This window comes from Urocampus carinirostris, chromosome 1, assembly GCF_059441175.1.
Source record: "Urocampus carinirostris isolate Australia breed hairy pipefish chromosome 1, RoL_Ucar_1.0, whole genome shotgun sequence".
Classification (NCBI taxonomy): domain Eukaryota; kingdom Metazoa; phylum Chordata; class Actinopteri; order Syngnathiformes; family Syngnathidae; genus Urocampus; species Urocampus carinirostris.
The window spans coordinates 66,456,318-66,476,512 of NC_142349.1; the positions used below are offsets into that span (position 1 = coordinate 66,456,318).

Consider the following 20,195-nt stretch of genomic DNA (forward strand, 5'->3'; position numbering starts at 1 on the left):
AAGTAATTGAAAGTAATCCAGTTAAAGTAACTCTACCCAACCCTGAGTTTAATATACTTTAATCAAGAAACATGCCCGCATTCTTGGATTTATGGGGTTTTGTTTTTACTAACACTACAACAGAACCATGAACATTACATAAAGAAAACAAGGATTGAATGAATGATTTAATGAATGAATGAAAACTTTATTTCGAACATTAAAATGAAAACAGAACAAAAACAATAACTCAACAACAAAATAATGTTACATAACTTGTCCGAAAAGGGGTAGTTGGAAGCAGATGCTTATTTTCCCTACCGCTTTATCTTCCCTATTAAATACACCATTGATAATAACATCAATAGTAATAATCTTGATAACAGTTATGATACAACAATTGCAATAAAGTTAACCATAGTTCTAGACGCACTATTTCCAATCTCTCGTATCACTCATACCCCTTTCTCTTCATCTCTGTATTCCGCCAGTAATGTTTTTTTGTATTTAAATTTGAACACGTGAATAGTTGGACATTGTTTGATCTCGTCTTGTAAATTGTTCCAAAGTTTGACTCCACACACAGACACACGCATACTTTTCCTGGTGGTTCTCACCTTTGGGATTAGGAATTTACTACAGCCCCTTAAGTTATAATTTCCCTCTTTCCGAATGAATCATTTTTGGGTGTTTTCTGACACTGTTTTTGTTGACTTTAAATAGCAGTTGTGCAGTGAAAAGCTTTACTAAATCATCCAATTTTAATAATTTGGACTGCAGGAATAAAATGTTAGTATGATCTCGATATCTTACCCTGTGTATGGTTCTATTTGCACGTTTGAGGATAAAAAGGGGCTGTAGTGAACTTTTGTAATTATTGCCCCAGACTTCTGCACAATGTATTGGATATGGGCTGTGGCCATTAATATGTGAGGCAATTTCTCCAAAACATCTTAAAATGATCAATTTTGCAGTCCGTGAAAACTCGATTGATCAGTCTAAATGAAAAAAGGTATAAGTACACAAACCAATAAAGAACTTGCTGTATTAAAATAATCAATTTATTTCGTAGACCGGAAATTCTTTTACAGCACGTCAGAAATGTCATATCATTTCCCCGTGCACCAAAAACATTTTGTCGTGAAATATTTTCTTGGACGGGAACAAAAGGTATCTTGTTAGAAGAGTTTGTTGAAAAGGATGTTGGGACAAAAGACGCTGACCTTCTGCTTCAGTCCTTGGCGTATGGCATCGGCATGCTAAGGAAACAAAGACCAGCACGCCTTTTCAGGATTGGCTTGTGGGGGTGGGCCTTGGCTGAAGAGCTTGTGTTGAGCAAGGTGCCGGAGAGAAGAGCGCAACTTTGAAGCATTTGTGTTGGTTTCATAGGTGGGGGGCCAACCAGGGTTGGGTAGGGTTACTTTAACTGGATTACTTTCAATTACTTTTGGATTACTCCAATACCAAATATGTTAATAAAAGACAATAGAAACTAGATATGAATCAAATTATGTTTCACAACACGTGGTAAGCTTTCTCTCCTGGCTTTGATCTCTTTGATCTCCGGCAAAACGAACATAAAATGCGACAGAAACAAAATGAAAATAAATCCAAACAGCTTGCCAACATCATGTTTGCCGTTCCATGTGTTCCGTTACTCCCCAAGCCTGCACAAAATTTAGTAATTTTATTCATATTATTCCTGGTGGTTGTTTAGGTCACTGGTCAAATCTAAATAGGAGGAACGAGGTCTCTGACAAAATAACTGCGCCTTGGCAGAGACAGACAAATACTTGCGTAGAGGGTATTTAAGTAACAGTTTCTATGTAGCGGAATAAGTTTCTTTTTTACAAATCCAATCAAGTAAAAAGTGTAGTGATTTAAGAATACTCCTAGAAGTACAACATGTTCTTAAACTTAAGTATATGTAACTCGTTACGACCAACTTCAGCGTGAAACGCTCATGATTACTGAAACGAACGGTGATCGGTCTCTGGCGGTCTCTAGTGGTAGCGTGTAGAAATTCTCATGACTTGGATTTTCTCATCTCGGGCAGGAATTTTGCTCGAAAGACATCTCGCATTTCTTGTAACCGGTGTAGCTCGAATTGTATGTAGAAAGACAACTGCATTGTACAGTAATCCCTCGGTTTTCGCGGTTAATGGGGACCAAGACCACCCGCGAAAACTGAAAATCCGCAAAGTAGCTGCGCCGCTTCAAAAATGCTTAAAAAAACGTATACAGGTATATAGTATACCCCCCTGTATATAGTACACCATATAGAATATGGGTAGAGAGAGTGAAATTCATGTTATAACAAAAAAAAACTGCAAAATATGTTGTATGTACACGGAATAGTACTGCGGCGAAACCACTACGAACCATTCAGTATGATTGTATTAACCGCTCTCAACCACATGCAGCAATCAGTTTATTTCGCTTGTTAACACTACCGGTTACATATTGAAAATAAAAACAGTGAAAATTTGATATTTGATGAGTGTTTGTGAAGCGTTTTGGGAAACAACAGTGAAAAAAATGGTCTGTGTTCATTTTAATGAAAGAGTTACCTTCTGACAATAACAACATACTTTAGCTAGTGGCATCGAATGGCTTTTACAACAAATACACAAAACCACACACAAATAGCCGTGTTTAGGTAGTACAAACAACCACTTGCTTTTGGTATAGTAAAGTTAAACTTGAGATGAAATGTGACAGAAGAGAATATACTTATGTTGCGTCGCCGAGTTCCCTCCTTGATAAACTGAGCGCCACATAAGAAGGGGGTGAGGTGGGAGGAGTTGAAGGAGGGGGGGTGAGCGAAGCGGCAATGACTAAGCATTGTATCAGGGCCTCCCCCTCCCCTTCACAATAAGAGTGTCCACACCGTGTCCTCAGTTGACATAAGCTCGCGCTCAATAAATGCTTTTATTGAGAAGGTAAGGTATATTTTTTTAGACCCGCGAAGCTCTGAACCCGCAAAAGTGGAACCGCGAACTAGAGAGGTTCCACTGTATCGCAAACTCGCCAATTCTTTACAAAGCACACGCGAGTCAGAACTTTGTATGAAGAAAGGCATTGTTGGAGGTAGTTCAGTAAAAGGCATATGGGCGTTGACTGATGTGAAGCAAAAACCAATGGTAGACCCTTTTTTCATAGGATGTGGATAAATAACAAGACGGGCATCTTGGGGATGCACAATCACTGTAAAGTTTGAATTTTACTCGTTTTAGGGCCCGTGAAATGAGTTGTTGTTGAAGACTTATAGTGGGAAAATTACTGTAAAAAAAGGCCAAAAAACATCATATTCCACACTGTAAAACGAAAACACTTTAGTGTGTGTTTGTATAAAATGATGATCTCGATCTTTTGCCTATAGACTTCCATGGATGACTATGCTGACATCAGCAACAAAGAGAATTGCTGGTGAGAATTATTCTCCACCGTCATCGCATCCGTCCGCACTTGCCAAGATATGCTACCTTGTTGCCACACTGCCATCATGTGTTCAATTATGTTCTTTATGAGCCCTCGACACTTCTATTTATTAGGATTTTTATACGGAATAAAGTTTTTAATAAACGCATTTTGCTTGATCTCTGAATCTTTGTTGTATAAAATAACAATAGTGTGTTATTTTAGATACTTACTAGGGAAGCCTAAAATATAATGAATTAAAAATAATAGTTTTGCCCATATTAAATTAAAGAATATGGCTATTTTTTAAATAATGGGTCATGAAATGGTGTAACTAGTTATTCTTTTAAAAATAATAAAAAATGTATGATATTATACATAATTTTTTTTCATATACTTTCTATGGTAGAATTTTGACAAATTCCATTTTTATTGCTAACCGTCCTTCTCAATTGCCCTTTGATTATAGAATGCTGTTCTAAGGAAAATGGCTTCTGTCAATCAAAGATGGTGGGTTGGGCCTGTACTTGATCCTCAATTTGTTTAGGAATCACTAAAATCCATCCAATATCTGCATCGCTTATCCTCAGTAGGGTTGCGAGGGTGCTGGAGCCCATCCCAGCTGATTGCCAGACAGAACACTCTCGCCCATTCACACCTAGGGACAATTTGGACCGGACAATTAGCCTGACATGCATGTTTTTGCAATGTGGGAGGAAACCCACCAAGCACGGGGAGAACATGCAAACTACACACGGGAAGGTTTGAATTTATGACCTCAGAACTGCGCTGCACACGCGATAACCGCTGTGCTGCCCAACACTAATAATATATACATAGATAAAACCTGAGGATAATTTATATATATATGTTTATTAAATAGTAAAAGTAATTAAAACCTGAGCAACAGTGCTATGGAAGTTATGTAAATACCTTAACTGAGACAACGGTACAATGACAAATGGACACTTCATGAAAATCTATTGCTATAAACATTAATATTATTAAATCATCATTACCAGCCTACTAAATTCGAAAAAGGTCTGAAGTCAATACCCTTAAGTATTTATTTACACACAAATTTGTATAACAGAATATTAGTTTTCTAACAGCCCTTTTCTACACAGAAAAATTAAAACTAATAAAGCTGAGCCGGTAACCAAAGACAACTTTTATTTAGCGTAAGAGATACCCACAATGGCCATCCTGCATTGACAGTTTTCCTAAAGAATCTGACCACGATACTAAATTCCACACACGCGTGCTTACTCTAACTGTACAAACTGCCCAATACAATATATGCAATTTACACAGTGAGAAAGACTTGTTCATCCTGGGATCTCCATACAATATGTATTATTATAGAACAATTTGCAAGTACTCTCCATGATTTTACATTTATAGCAGGTAAGTCAACCACATAGCTGCCGGAAGTCAGTCGGCCGATCATTTCACGTTGTGGAACAGTTTGTGGGCTACCTGCAAGGCAAAAAAACTGATTAAGACAAAAGGTGGCGGACCTTACTGATATCTTCTCAAGTTCTGCACTTACGCAGTGGTCACGCGCGTGCAGGAAGTCAAAGAGTTCTTCTGTACACTCCTCCGTTGTTTTGGATTTGGAGCTCACTCTGTTCTGGCAGGTCTCCAGAATCTCCTTGTAGTGCACGCAGTGTTCAGTTTCCTCACACTTGGCGCGGATTGTTTCTAAGGGGTCCTGGAGAAGACCGACAAAATTTGACTACAATGGTGACTTTTGGAGATTCACACCAGGGGTCAACATTTTTCTGTCACCCATGAGTGAAAGGCATACCAGTTTGATATCCTTACCATGGTTTTTTTTGTATCATTATGTTATTACCCGGTTGTAATAATTAGAAGAGGGATTAACATGGGCTCAATCAACCATTAAAACAGCAACCTTGTATTAGGGCACTAAATGATGTACATATAAGCTATTTCTAATAAAAATTTAAAACATTGTCATGTTTTTTTTTTATTTAAAAGATCTTTTCTCATGCAAGTTAAAAATCTGATTTTCTAGAAAATCACAATGATTCGTCACTGGTAAGCGATCAGAATCGGTCTGCAGGCTACCTAGCTGTTCTTGGGCTGTCTGGTGCCCACGTCGGTAATCCCTGTTATGCAGTACCGTGTAATAATATCCCCCTTTTCCGATTTCTGTGTTTTTTTTGCATATGTATCGCCCACAAAGTTTTCAGATCATCAAACCAATCTTAATATCCCACAGCAATATCCCAAGGAAATACAAAAAGCACTTTTGAAATATTGTTTCCATTTATTAAGGCCAAAATTCCTCCACACGTTTTTACTTCTTATCAATTGTAATTGTTTGATTTCTTTTACCGATTGCCAAAGTTGGCCCAACTCGCAACTAGATTTTGATACTTTTTGTGCCTTAATAAATGGAATCAACATTTCAAAAGCGAATTTTGTTTTCCCTTGTGTTTGATGATCAGAACCTTTGAGTGATAAATATGCAAAAAAACAAAATCAGGAAGGGGAAAATACTTTTTCACAGCACTGAACGTTGTTAAATGCATCTTATTTGATTTACTCAGTAACCATGCAGCAAATTATTGCAGTATCTATGAGTTGAATTTTGGGGCCTCTTGAAATAAGTGTGTCATTAAATTATGATGTATTTTTAAAGGACCTCAAAAGCCAAAAAAGAACAATAACTATCATAATGAAATGCTTTTTTTTTTTAAATACTGGTGAATCGATTTTTTTTTTATCTAAATGACATGAGGCCAACTAAAGGGACCTGACATGATTGGGGCGGCAGTAGCTCAGGAGGTAGAGCGATCGCTTTAGGATTAAGGGATGCCAGTTCGATTCCGGCTTGTCCGTGTTACATGCCGAAGTGTCCTTGGGTAAGACACTGAACCCCCAATACCCCCAATAAGCAGGTTAGCGCCTTACATGGCTGCACAAATCACGGCCGCTATTGGGAAATGTGAAGCACAATGTAAAGCGCTTTGGGAAGTCATTGACTTGAAAAGCGCTATATAAATGCAGATCATTTCACATTTAATTTCATTGTCTGCCATCTTGCTAATACATGTACCAAAAAAAAAAAAAAAAAACGCTTTTGAAGGAATGGGCAAAAGCAAGAAAATAGTGCAGTTTAATCACTTTGAGTCTCAGTAGTTGGTATCCTGCCTTGTTATTATTAGCACTCGTTTTCAGTATTCCAATAATACACAAGGATCCTTGAAAAATAAAAAGCAAATCAAAGCTGATGTTACTTCAATTGTCCAGCAGATGGCAAAAATGCACCGTAAAAATACAAGGAACGATCAATGTGTCAATACAAAAATGATATAACTTGATTTGTTTCCTTTTTATTTTTTGTAGTTTTTAAAGAAAATGCATTCTTCGCCATTTGCTATACACTGGCGGGGTAAACTACAGTAGGTTTGTGGCATTTAGTAGCACAGTATTCACCATGACATATGCCTTGTAGAGGTTTATATACGTGAAAAGGCTTAATTAAATATTTAATCTAAATTTAATATTTCAAAGGACTAATTTGCCAGTTTTTATAAACATTTTAGAAGGTAGGCGTGCAATTCCCTTTGGTAAAAACGTTCTTCAAAAATGACTACTTTAAGCAATTTGTCCAGGCTTTATTGTAGCATACATCACAATTTACAAGTACAGGAAGTGGTGTGACCTTTGTCCAGAGCAAGTGTTGGCACAGCTGCAATTTGAAGGACATTTTTTGTTTTAAATGACCAACTTTTGCACGAACGCCCAAAATAACAGTGAAAACAGTCCCGTATTCCATTTTAGATACATGAAGTGTAATGAGAATGGATGTTAACACCAGCTCGGTAGCCTAGATGGTAGGACGCCCGCTCAGAGACTGGGAGGTCGCTGGTTCAAGCCTCGGCCGACTTACAACATTGGTACTCAATGCCTCCCTGCTTAGCGCTCGGCATTAAGGGTCGGAATTGGGGGCTTTGTTCACCTAATGACTAAAAAAAAAATGGCTGCAGCTGCATCGTCAGGTGTATCAACATTTCGTTCTGTGTGCATGGTTACAAGAATGACAATAAAAGTAAATTCTATTCTATTCTATTCTAAGACTGTATGTGAGTGTGATTGTGCCGACTGTGTTATATGGTGCAGAGACTTGAAGCCTGAATGCAGATTTGAGAAGGAAATCAATCGTTTTGAGATGAAGTGTTTGAGGAGTATGTTAAGAGTAACATGATTGGATTGATTGAGAAATGAAATTGTGAGGGGCAGAACTGGAGTAGTAGTGGAACTGAGCCAGTGTGGCATAGGGAGTACTCAGTTGGTTTGGACAAATGGAGAGGATGGATGAGGAGCGAATGTTGAAGAGGATCTACAGAGCAGAAGTAAATGGAAGGAGACCAAAAGGAAGGCCACGATTGACGTGGATGGATGGTGTTATGAGTGAATTGCAGAAGCTACAGCTCTTGTTGGTGATAGGAATGAGTGGAGAGGAGTTGTGATAGTGGGATGTTTGGACGTGTTCTAAGGGATGGACAGGGAAACTATATGATACGGCAGGGGTAAACCAGTGAAAGCTGTCAGGCCCTGCTGTTAAACAGAAGAGCGTGTTGTGTCCTCATGACCAGAGTGACATGGTCGCTTTCTTGTGTTCCATTTCATCTGGAGGGACGAAAGCATCACCAACTTGGGTACCGAGGTGCTCAACTTCTTTGGGTGTTTGGGCATTTGGGTTGGCTATGGTAAAAATGTGGTATGTTTGTTACCTTTTTCTTTTCTTTTGTGTATGTGTTTGCCTTGCTGTTGGTCACCCCTCTCATGGGATATGACCAGGGTAGATAGATAAATTAAACTATCAATAGAAAAATAAAACCTACAACATACCACCATTTCTTCCTCCTCTTCTTCTTCCGCCTCTTCAGGGGCATCTTCCTAATGCAGAGTTTAAAAAAAAATCGTTGATTTATCAAAAAAACAACAACAACAAGGTGACAATTTAAGAGCCTCCTGGATGTTTAACATAAGCTTAAACGATGCACGTGATAGATGGCGATATTACAATTGAATTCCCCTTTTTTTTTACAAAGAAAAAAACTCATTCTAGGGCTAAGACAACGAATATTTTAAAAAATATTGTGCTTGCAATACAATTTTAATACATTTTGACTGGTTACGTTTGTGCTCATATAGCAATAAAACCTAACGCCGCCGTGGTTATTGAACGCACCCTTACACAAACTCAATAACACGAGTTGTGTCGTTATAATCGGGTGAATTTCTTTACCTCGTCTTCTGGATCGCCATTAGTGATCATTTTTCTTTCAAACCCCATGATTTTCTCTCGGATTTGGCCCAAAATTTGCCAGAAAAAGACTCAAGTCCTTTTATGACTGCTTGAGTTGCTGCAACTTGAGGACATCGGGGTCGGTCACTCGCAGGAAACGTCGAGATCGCTTACCGGAAACACTCTCTCATTGGTCATAATTTCTAACTGATGGTAATGTCATCCAATTGTATTCCAATAATGTGTTTCGAGTCCCGCCTCTTTTTAGCATGGCGTCACCCGGAACTTGTGTTTCAGATAAGAGGGCAAAGTCGGATATAAAACACAGGTGCAACGTCAAAATGGCGCTGCGCTCGGATGCCAGGCGCTTGTTGCTTAAAATTAGAGATTTAAGATGTTTAACCGTCAGAGGACATCGAATAAAAGAAAAATGGGTACGTGTTAATCATCGAATGTTGAAATAATATTAAATAGGAAAAAGTGTTTTTGATATATCGTCTATAAGCTGTATTAACTCCTTCAGTGCCAGCAAGTTGTATTCCATATCAAAAAATTTTTGAAAGCCTCCAGAAAATTTAGTTTTGTACCTATTTAGACATAGTACATATCAAATGAAGCCTCAACGCTCATCTTACATTAGAAAATGTTTATGATCTAGCTTTTACCATTGTTTAGTAAACAGTTGAACAATGCCAAGTCCATCCATCCATTATCTGCACCGCTTATTCTCAGTAGGGTCGCCAGGGTGCTGGAGCCCATCCCAGCTATCTTTGGGCAGTGGGCAGGGGACACCCTGAACTGGTTCCCTGCCAGTCGCAGGGCACACAGGGACAAACAATTTGCTCGCTCATTCACACTTAGGGACAATTCAGACCGACATGGATGTTTTTGGAATGTGGGAGGAAACCGGAGTGCCCGCAGGAAACCCACGCAAGCACGGGTAGAACATGCAAACTCCACACGGGAGGTTCGATCTCATGACCTCAGAACTGTGCCGCACACCCGCTAACCATGCCGTGCTGTCCTCTATCAAATCAGTATAACTCTATTACTTAGCAAATGGATTTTTTCCCCCCGTAAGATTATTTAGCTACTTTTTACTTACTATTTAGCACAATGGCTGATTTCTCTAATAACCCATCATGTTATTACTATGTTATTATGTTATTATTCTATTGCCAGTAGGTAATTATGAGAAGTAAGGTTAAAAGAGGCTCAGTGAACCACTAAAACATCTGCTTTGTGTAATGGCACTGACTGATTAACATGTATAAATTATAGGATTATTTAAAAAAATATATTTTGTAAGAATGAATCATGTATTTGAAGACACTGATCATGTCAATGACTTTTAATGTCAGAACTCAAATTTGCAAGTAAATCATATTGACCCATCACTGGGGAGCTATTTTCAGAACCGGGTGGCGAACCACTGCGCTGTTCTCAGTGGGCTGCCTTATTTACAGATGGTGACCTTTATGAAACACTTTTTTAAACTTCTAAGTCTCGTTTTCTTTCAAGTACAGTGGAACCTCGGTTCTCGACCATAATCCGTTCCAGAACCCTGTTCGAAAACCGATTTGTTCGATCACCGAAATCATTTTTCCCATTCAAAATAATGTAAATCGTTTTAATCCGTTCCAACACCCTGAATGTTTACCTTGAATGTTTAACGTAAACATAAAGCTAACCCAGGCTAATCGTACGTTCGCGTTATCGTAATCGTCCGTACGAAAGATTACGCTAACATGAACGTGTAAAAATAAAAAAATCAGGTCGTTTACAAGTCACTTAGCACCCGGGTCTCCACACCAAGTGGTGAGCAATTCATTGGAAAGGGGGCTCTGTTCCAACACCCTGAATGTTGGGCTCCGTTCCAACACCCTGAATGTTTACCTTGAATGTTTAACGTAAACATAAAGCTAACCCAGGCTAATCGTACGTTCGCGTTATCGTAATCGTCCGTACGAAAGATTACGCTAACATGAACGTGTAAAAATTCAAAAAAAGGATAAAGAAAAGAATTATGAATGGGATTTCTTACCTTTTGTGGTGGTCAGCAGAAGGCGCAGTTGGACGGTGGGGAGAGGGATGGAGGAGGAAGGAAAATTATTGTTTGGAAGGATTTTTTTTCTTAAATGCAATAGTTGTACGCACTACTTTTCTTTTACTTGCACTGACTTTCTTCGGAGGCATAATAAGGGGCTAAAACACCCGTACGCCGCTCAGCAGTGCACCCTAGCGTACGCATTCACGCATTACCGGCGTTCGAACTACGATTTTTTTGACCGAACAGAGAAGCAAGAATTTCTCGAAATTTTTGGTCGGACTCCGATTTGTTCGAACTGAGAGGCGTACGAAAACCGAGGTTCCACTGTAATACGAAATTATTTTAGAAATGTGTTGAATTCTACAAATGTTTTTTAAAAATTTGCTGTTGATACATTTTTCGAATATACTGTACAGTATATACAATACCTATTTGTTTTTGACAGGCTGCCACTCGCCCCAGGTTCCCCGCGACGACTTTAGCCCTGAAGCATTTCGACGCCACCTACAGCAGTCAGCTGGGGAAGCTCTGGCCATCCGTACGGATTGCCCTACTCTCGGAGAGAAAATACGGGGCTCTGCTTAATAAATTCTGCATCGAGGACTTTGAGGACTCTCTTGCTTCCCAAGGATGCCGAGACTTTGTCTCCGACAGCAAAGGTGGGCCACCGATGCTCCCGAGATGGGTATAGAAACCGCCAACTGTCATCGCATCAATATACCGTAAAATCCGGACTATAGAGCGCACCTGATTATAAGCCGCACCCACCACATTTTAAGAGGATAACCGCTTTTGTACTTACACAAGCCGCACCTGTATATAAGCCGCATGCGCCCACATTTAAAGATGTAACACAATCACAAAATTAACCCAAACCCGACTTTGAGTCCCGCGACTGTTACTGAATATAAAGTACACAGTCCGAAGACCACAGCCGGCAAATTGAACGGAAAATTATACCGGTACTTAAGGTTTGATGCAGACCTGCAGAGTCCGGGTACCCGTTGAAACTAATCCAAGGAAAAAAAGTATATTTCCAAAGGTAAGGGTGGGAAAAATATATATCCACTATTGTCCGCCGCGACAACAGGTCTCACACACCTTAACCCCACTTCCTGTCAGCCCGTGTTTGCTCCGCCCCTCTTTTTTAATTCGCAAAACTTATCAGAATAATTGTCTCAAATGAATACATTACAAATATATACAGTTGCAAATACATATTATACATCGGTTACACATATTTACAAAGAAAGATGGTACACCGAGAGAGTTTTCAAAGCTTTAATTATAATATTATAACTTTCATCCCAAACCGTGCCTGTGAAGGGTAGCAAATGCTACTAGCAACACGCTCGCAACACAGTAGACGGCTTTGTTAAAAAAACATACCGTACTTATAGTCATCACGGTAAACCGTCCCCATCTTCATCCTTATAACTGAAGTCATCAAATTCGTCTTCCCCAGTATGGGAAAGAGAATATGTCATATAGATGTCGTCCCACGCTCCCTTATTCAAAGACACGCTAGCAAAGTAAAGTTTGCTGGCGGCTGCTAGAAAAATTACATAAATTGGCCGCATCTCTGAATAAGCCGCAGGGTTGAATGTTTGGGGGAAAAAGTAGCGGCTTATAGTCCGGAATTTACGCCATGTCTTTTTCACTATCCATGCAGAACATGCATGTATGGATCAAGAACCAGTAGTGGAAATCCGTGAGAATTCTAAATCCACCCCTGTGGAGAAAGCGGACATTATTGATCAGCAACACTCATCTCAACTGCCCCTCAGCCCTTATATCAGGTGTTCAGTCTTTCCAAGAGGCGATATCACCCGTTTTAAGCCAGCTAGGTCTGTTTATCGATTTATATTTAATGTATCTTATTAACTGAATGATATTGGTCTATCATTGGTCTCAACTCTGTTTTTACTCCTCAAGACCAGACGCGTTTGGGTTATTGGGCTACTACTTGATGGATGCCGCGTCCGTGTTGCCTTGCCTGGCTCTCAATGTTCAAGAGGGACAAAGTTTGCTGGACCTCTGCGCCGCACCAGGAGGCAAGACTGTTGCCTTGCTCCAGTCCCAGGCCATTGGTAAACAACTCACTTTATTTGTGGATACACCGTACAGCACAGGCGGCCCGCGGGCCGGATCAGGCCCGCTAGGGGATTGAATCCGGCCCGCGAGACAACACTCAGAGAAGCGCAAGAGAAAAACCAGCTGCAGGTTGAAATATGTCTACTTGATGTTGCCAAAGCCAGGTGCCTCTCACAAAGACACTGTACTTGTATTTATTTCTCTCTCTCTCTCTCTTTCTCTATCTTTTTTTCTTTCTTTCTGTGCCACCCATTTTCTCCCACTCTGCCTCTGTCTCTTTCTCTCTCTGTGTCTCTTTTTTTCTCTTCCTTTGTTGCTCTGTGTCTTTTAACCTCTTTTTCTCTAACTTCCTTTTTTCCTTTTTTCTCTTTTGTCTTTCTCTCTTCATACCCTTTGTGCTTTCTTTTCTCTCTTGTCTTTCTATTTCTCTTTGGATTTCTTTCTTCCTCTCCCTTTGTTTTCCCCCTCTCTCACGACTTTTTATCTTTTGTTTCACACGCTCTCTCCCTCTCTCTTTCTGTCTTTGTCCCGCCCTCTCTCTTTTTCCCTCCCTCTTTCTCTTATTTCTTTATCTCTTTTTCTTTCCCTTTAATCTACTCGTCCGGCCCCTGACAGAATGTTCTATCGTGTGGCCCCCGAGTTAAAATGAGTTTGACACCCTTGCCGTACAGTATGTGTCAAACACCAAATGTGGCCCGCCACATCATTTTATGTGGATTTTGAGAGCTTAAAGGGACAGTTTGTAATATTTAGTGCTTCCTAATGTTACAAAAACCTGAAATGATTGAATAGGCTCAAATTTAAAACTATCATACTATTGTTAATTTTTGTTAAAAAAAAAACGTAAGTCACGAGATCTGTACATTTTTTACAAAGTGGAATCCCTACCTAGAACATGCCGCCATAATTGTCTGGCATTTTGTTGCTGTGCTGTGCTCTCGTGACTGGATTTCATCCGCATTCGACAATCAAGTGCCATCTAGTGGTGAAATATTCCACACTGCGGCTTTAAAACAGGGGTCTTTAATGTGGTTACTTGAATCAATTGAAGGAAGGTTGTCACACATTGAAACACATTAATCAGAAGATTTATTTTAAAGAGCAGATTGAAAGTGATTTTTAACTAAGATTTGCTTGCTGTTGTCACTTTTTTGTCATCCAATATGTTTTCAATTATCCATGCCAGGAATTATATAATATAATATAATTTTTCACCCAGATTTAAAAAAATAATCAGAACTCGAGTAATATTAAACACATACGACATAGCTATCTTTTACATGACTTGTTAAATTCTGAAACATTTAAGCAAGGTTTAGCGTATACATATTTTCAATTTGTGGGCCTCGGGTGCCCTCTAGTGGTGTCAAGTCGGACTAGTTTTATGTCTTCAAAATTGATACTTGAATTGTATACCGGTTACTTTTGAATAGAGTGTAGTTTGCATTTGTTAACTTTAAGTCGGTTGTATTTTTTTAAAATTAAAAAATACATATTAAACTTGCATATATTTAATAATAATTTGTGTAATAATTTGAGTAAATCCCACAGTACATTATTTTATTACACTTTTACTTCCCTTGTCACTATTTTCCCCCGTCATTGTCTTTTCCCTTTTTTATTTATTTTACGCTAGTACACAGTGCAATTCCCATAAGATGGATCTTGTGTGGGATCATTAAAAAGGTTTGATAACAAATTAACTAAGTATGTTCAATACTGTAAACAAGATTTTCAGAGAATAACAACCTAAACAGTTCATTCCCAAAATAGCAATTTTCTGCTGAAGTTCAAATTTATACTCACTGGTTTTAGAACAGCTTCTCGTTTGCTACATACGTGTGTGTATTTGTACGCAGTATTGAGCCCATATCAATAATTGACCATTTGTTTTATTTTTATACTCTGTAGGTTTTTTGTGTTTGAACGATGCTTCAATATCGCGGACGTCCCGACTGAGGAAAGTACTCCACAGCTACGTGCCAAAAGACCTTTTGACCAGTGAAAAGCTGCGCATCACGTCCTTGGACGGCACCAAATGGGGAGAAATGGAAGAGAATACTTTTGACAGAGTAAGAGTGTTTCTACTCAGATTATAGATTAAAGCAATTGTTCAATGTTTATACCTACAACACTTTATTTTAGGTTCTTGTCGATGTCCCCTGCACCACAGACCGACATTCCGTCATGGAGGATGAAAATAATATATTTAATAAGTTCAGAACCGGAGAGAGGCGACGCTTGCCGCAGCTGCAGTTGGATCTTCTTCTGTAAGTACACATCTAAACCTTAGGTCCACACTGAGGTGCTCAGTGGCAAAAATACAGACGCTGCCCTACTTACAAACGCGATAAATTCCGGACGATTGTTCGTCAGTTACTTCAGTGCTATATTTTGTATGTTTAAGGTTTATATAAGTATGTTTAAGGCTTGTATAAGTAACCTGTATTGTTTTGTACTAAAAAATAAACATTTCTTAAAATAATATGCTCTATAAAGATGCATAAAGTGAAGTTAAACTTACTTTTGGAAGATGGGCTTCAAGAGGTCCTCTTCCGTGGTAGAGAGTGGACGAAAAAAAAGCGATTAAACCTTTTTCCTCAACCGCATCAGGCTTTCTTATTTCACTTTCATTTCAAAAGAAACGGCTCACTTCTTTTTTACGCTATACACCAACCATATTGAATCGATGCACAAGATATTAAACAATAAAAATGTCAAATGGCGCTGGAGACACAATATGGAATATTTACGCACGAACTAGGAAGAGGAAGCGGATTTCTTCTTCGGGTAAGATGATTCGTGGCCTCTCACAGCGCCACATGCCGATAGTGGCGGAAAGAAGCACTACAGTAATGTCCTCTACTCGGAAAAAGGTGGACACAATACAAAATCTAAATTATCTATTGTGATATCCCGAAAAAAATGTTTATCTACCGTTTTACATAAGTCGCTGACAAAAATTGTTGGGTTTTTTTTGCCTTTGCAAGGTTTTTAATAACTAGCTTTTTGTACTTGAGCACAAATCAAACTTTAATCAGAGGACAATAAAGTTTTACGTCAGTCGAATGGTTGTAAGTAGGGGAGCGTCTGTACACTTGTTTTAAGTTCCCTGTGAGTTGCTTTTATATTTGAATTCATGGATTAATTTATTGGGAGTTATTTAGGATTTTGAGTTGCTGCTAAATGTTATTGCAATACCGTTCATTGAACTTTTTTTCAGTGCACTAATTTTTTACTACTTAGGCCAGTCTCTAAGCAATACATTTTAAATATGTTCCCAATTATCCTTTACAGTCTTTTATCTTAGTTTTCTCTTTAAAGTCTTCATTTTGTGTTTACCCCGAAGTGCCTTGTCTAATCTTGTTGCATATAATATTTCACTACTTTCTTATTAACGACAATAGAGACAATTCAGTTCAAGATTACCAATAAAAACGCTGGCTTCTACACCTTAGGGCGGGAGTCGTCGCAGCCCGTCCAGGTGGTGAGATTGTGTACTCCACATGCACGCTTTCCCACATCCAGAATGTGGGTGTGGTTGAGCAAGCCATCCACTTGGCACGCGAGAACCACGGCATCCAGCTGCAGGTCAGTATTACCAATACACCGAGGGATGGAAGCATGTTCTTATTTGCAAAATTTGGAAATTGTGGATGCACGGTAAAATTTGGGTCCAAAACCAAAAATGTGATACGCTTGGTTAAAATACCAAAGCAGCATCACCAAAATCAGTTCCAAAAAAATAAACATTTATTTTGCACTGACTTGCTGAAAATAAAGTAAAAGAAGCCATAATGATAAAGGCAACTGACTGGTGTTTTACGAGATGCTGATTTAAAGACTTAAAAGACTTACTCATTCATATTATTAAGAAAGGCCTGAAGTGCACATCTAAGTGCAACAGATGACACAAAACTGCTAAGAGTACTAAAATGCAGATAATGAGAAGTTTATCTGAGGAAAGTGGATGATGACAAGGATGATGGTGCAATGTCAGTGCAGCCCAGCCAGGGTTGCCGCGGATCCTTGAAAATTCTTAAAAGGCATTCAATTCATTTATAAAATTGCATTTAAATGTCTTTAATTCGGTTTTTGAAAGTCTTGAAAATGGGAACACATTTATAAAATTTATATTTGTTTGAACTAAAAAGAGGGCAGCACGGCGGGGAAGTGGTTAGCACGTGTGCGGCACAGTTCTGAGGTCATGAAATCGAACCTCCTGTGTGGAGTTTGCATGTTCCCCCCGTGCTTGCGTGGGTTTCCTCCGGGCACTCCGGTTTCCTCCCACATTCCAAAAACATGCATGTCAGGTTAATTGGCCGGTCTGATTTGTCCCTTGGTGTGAATGAGCGAGTGAATTGTCTGTCCTTGTGTGCCCTGCGACTGGCTGGCAACCAGTTCAGGGTGTCCCCTGCCCATTGCCCGAAGATAGCTGGGATGGGCTCCAGCACCCCTGCGACCCTACTGGGGATAAGCGGTGCAGATAATGGATGGATGAACTAATGAGATGGAGTATAAAAGTCATTTTTTTGTGCATTATGATTAAAAATGCTTCAAGAATGTCGGAGAGGAGTTCTATGGAATTAGTAGTTATCTGCCAGTTTTGACTGAGGATCCATGATCTGCTGTAAACTCCCCCTTTATTTGTTGTTTTCCATCTCCCAAATTTTGGAGAATTTCAGAGAGGAAAGTTTTGAGCTGGACCAAAATGTGATTAAAAAAAACTGTCTAAAATTGCCTTTAATTCATGTGATGTTTTCTGTTTGTTTCAATTGTCTTTTTCTCGACTTGGGCCTAAATTTGATTTCAAAATGCTTTAAGCAGTGTCTGAAATAACGTCTGCCCGGACGCCCGGGGCGTGCATCTTTTACGTTGGGGGTACAACTTACACAACGTCTTCGCCCGGGTGGCCGACAACTTTTTCAAGGGGGAAAAAAAAACCCCACTTTCTAATTTATTTATTTATTTATTTTTACTAATAAAACGTTCTATACTGATTTCAAAATCTTCATTCGTTTTGGGAATTTCGGTTCGTTTGGCAATTTGCATACTCGGCAGCCAATCAGAAGCCTGCATCGAATAACTTCGTGTTTCCGGACTTTTCCGAGCGTTATAAGGTTGCGCATTTGCATATCCTTTTCCAAAGTAGCCGCACAGAGAACACAAGAAAAATAGAGAAGTGTTTAGGAATTGTTAACATTAGTCAATTTAATAGCGCCTTTACTCGTGGTATTGCGGTAAGACGTTTTCCTTTGTGTGACGTCATTACGCACGCACCATTTTTCGTTTTGCGAATTGTTGATCGCCATGTTGTATTGAATCGAGCCGTGTTGTTGTTTGCTTGCTGTAGACTAGGAATAAATACGCTTAAAGGCTGAACCACAGTTCATGCATGAGGAAACTGCACACTCTGACATATCCTTAACAGGAATTAAGCCAAAACCTCTGCCCCAGAGGAAAGATTCAAAAGAAGCTAACAAAATTGATGACGCTACAAAACGTAAAGGTACGTTAAGAGCATCGTGGAAAAAGAAGTTAACGTGGCTTGTAGTAGACGACGCAACTCAATGAATGAAGATGAGTTAATACAGGTACATACTGATGCCAGATGGAAAACAGCGATGTCATATACTTGCAATGGATGTTATAAGTAGATTTATAATAAACTTAATTTTAAAGAGTTGTTCTCTTATATATTCTAATTATCAATCCTTAATACTTTGCAACAATGTTTTTTCTTTTGCGATTAGTCGTCTTATTGTGTTTCAAGTTGGGGAAAATGGGGCAGGCAACTTTATGGCTGGGCAGGCAGCATTTCAGAGTTGTCTGCCCTGCTGTCCGCTAACTTTTTGCCATGAGTTTCAGACACTGCTTTAAGTCCTGAATTTAACTTGAATTGAGCAGAAGAAACCCTGAACAAGTCAATCTCTTAAAATCGCAATAGAAAAATTATGATAAGAGTAAATTAAATCGTCCTTCCACACAGCTTAGTGCCAACCCATCCAGTTAGGGGACCAACGGACTTAGTCACACACAAAGTACGTGTTTACAAATTCATTCTGTATGGTTAACATCTAAACATTAGCTAAAATCTGGCTTGCGACTATTAATAATGTGGAAGCGAAGTGACTCAAAACATGGTCCCGTTTTACCTTTGCTCTCCATCTTTTTCCTTCTCGTGTGCAAAACGAAAAATAAGCTGCGACTATTAATAATGTGGAAGCGAAGTGACTCAAAACATGGTCCCGTTTTACCTTTGTTCTCCATCTTTTTCCTTCTCGTGTGCAAAACGAAAAATAAGCAGCCTCACTATGCGCAATCCCCCCCTTGAATGAAAGCCAACTCTGCATGGATCGACTCAATTTCGACGTAACATCATCACAAACACATTATTTATCCCTGGAATTTATATTTGTTTCTCTTCTAGGTGGTAGACCTGCAGCCGCTCACACACATGTTCCGGAATACCTTCCACTTTGCTTCTGACCTCTGTCTGGGTGAGATGGTCATCCCACACTTAGCTGCTAACTTTGGGCCTATTTATATGTGCAAGATGAAGAGGCTCACTTAAACTATTTTCTTCATGTTTCCACTGTGCATGTCATTCTTAATCGATGTCACTATAAAATTCACAGTGAAGAGTATTTCAAAGTTGTGAGCAATATTCTGTGAATTAGAAAGTATGCATTCGCAAAGTAAATGTTTTTCATTTCATGTATTTTATACAAAAAAAAAATCGCATTATTGTGCAAAGAAAACAAACGTCTCCTGATTAAAATTTTGATATGTGCTCAAGTACAAAAAGCTGGTTATCGAAAACCTTGCAAAGGCAAAAAAACCAAAACAATATGTGTCAGTGTTGTACAGACGCTCCCCGACTTACGACCATTCGATTTACGTAAAACGGAAGATACGAAAAAAAATCCGGATGTGGAAAAATATCCGGACATTGCTGTAAGTTGGATTTTGTATTGTGTGCACCTTTTTCGTAGTACACAGGACATTACTGTAGTGCTTCTTTCCGCTGCGAGTGGCGGTGTGAGAGGTAACGCAGCATCCACCCAAGGCGCTTTACTATGTGCTTCACACTTACCCATTCACACACACACTCACACACCAATAGCGGCCGTGCAGCCATGCAAGGCGCCAACATGCTTATTGGGGGCATTAGGGATTCAGTGTCTTCGACATATAACACCGAGGAGCCGGGAATCGAACCTGCGATCTCCTGATCCCAAGACGAGCTAATGCCGCCCCCAATGAAGACCTCCTATGTATAAATAATTGATGTATTCCCTGTCAAGCGTTCTTGTATGTTCCAAGTAGCGTCAAGGTATATCTGATGCATTTTTATTTTAATTT

At 39.3% G+C, this 20,195-nt stretch overlaps 3 protein-coding genes across 3 annotated transcripts in view; 2 read left to right on the top strand and 1 right to left on the bottom strand.

Annotated features, from left to right (window-relative positions):
* Positions 1-3,568, top strand: part of pif1 (PIF1 5'-to-3' DNA helicase homolog (S. cerevisiae)) — a 38,585-nt gene extending 35,017 nt beyond the window's left edge. Inside the window, exon 13 of the mRNA XM_088348985.1 lies at positions 3,362-3,568. Coding sequence (XP_088205111.1) covers positions 3,362-3,412 — 51 coding nt within the window. The 3' untranslated portion in view covers positions 3,413-3,568. The remainder of the gene's footprint in view (positions 1-3,361) is intronic.
* Positions 3,569-4,555: 987 nt separating this feature from the next.
* On the bottom strand, positions 4,556-8,860 carry LOC148376606 (cytochrome b-c1 complex subunit 6, mitochondrial-like). The gene is made up of 4 exons (XM_088348997.1): positions 8,687-8,860; positions 8,287-8,334; positions 4,952-5,113; positions 4,556-4,878 (listed from the first exon to the last, which is right to left on the bottom strand). The coding sequence occupies exons 1-4, from the start codon at positions 8,732-8,734 to the stop codon at positions 4,846-4,848; spliced, it is 291 nt and encodes a 96-aa protein (XP_088205123.1). The 5' UTR covers positions 8,735-8,860; the 3' UTR covers positions 4,556-4,845.
* Positions 8,861-8,978: 118 nt separating this feature from the next.
* On the top strand, positions 8,979-19,477 carry nsun4 (NOP2/Sun RNA methyltransferase 4). The gene is made up of 8 exons (XM_088320186.1): positions 8,979-9,120; positions 11,182-11,395; positions 12,409-12,583; positions 12,672-12,826; positions 14,742-14,902; positions 14,976-15,100; positions 16,289-16,421; positions 19,261-19,477. Exons 1-8 carry the CDS (start codon positions 9,028-9,030, stop codon positions 19,402-19,404), a joined length of 1,200 nt encoding a protein of 399 aa, XP_088176312.1. The 5' UTR covers positions 8,979-9,027; the 3' UTR covers positions 19,405-19,477.
* The last annotated feature ends 718 nt before the right edge of the window (positions 19,478-20,195 follow it).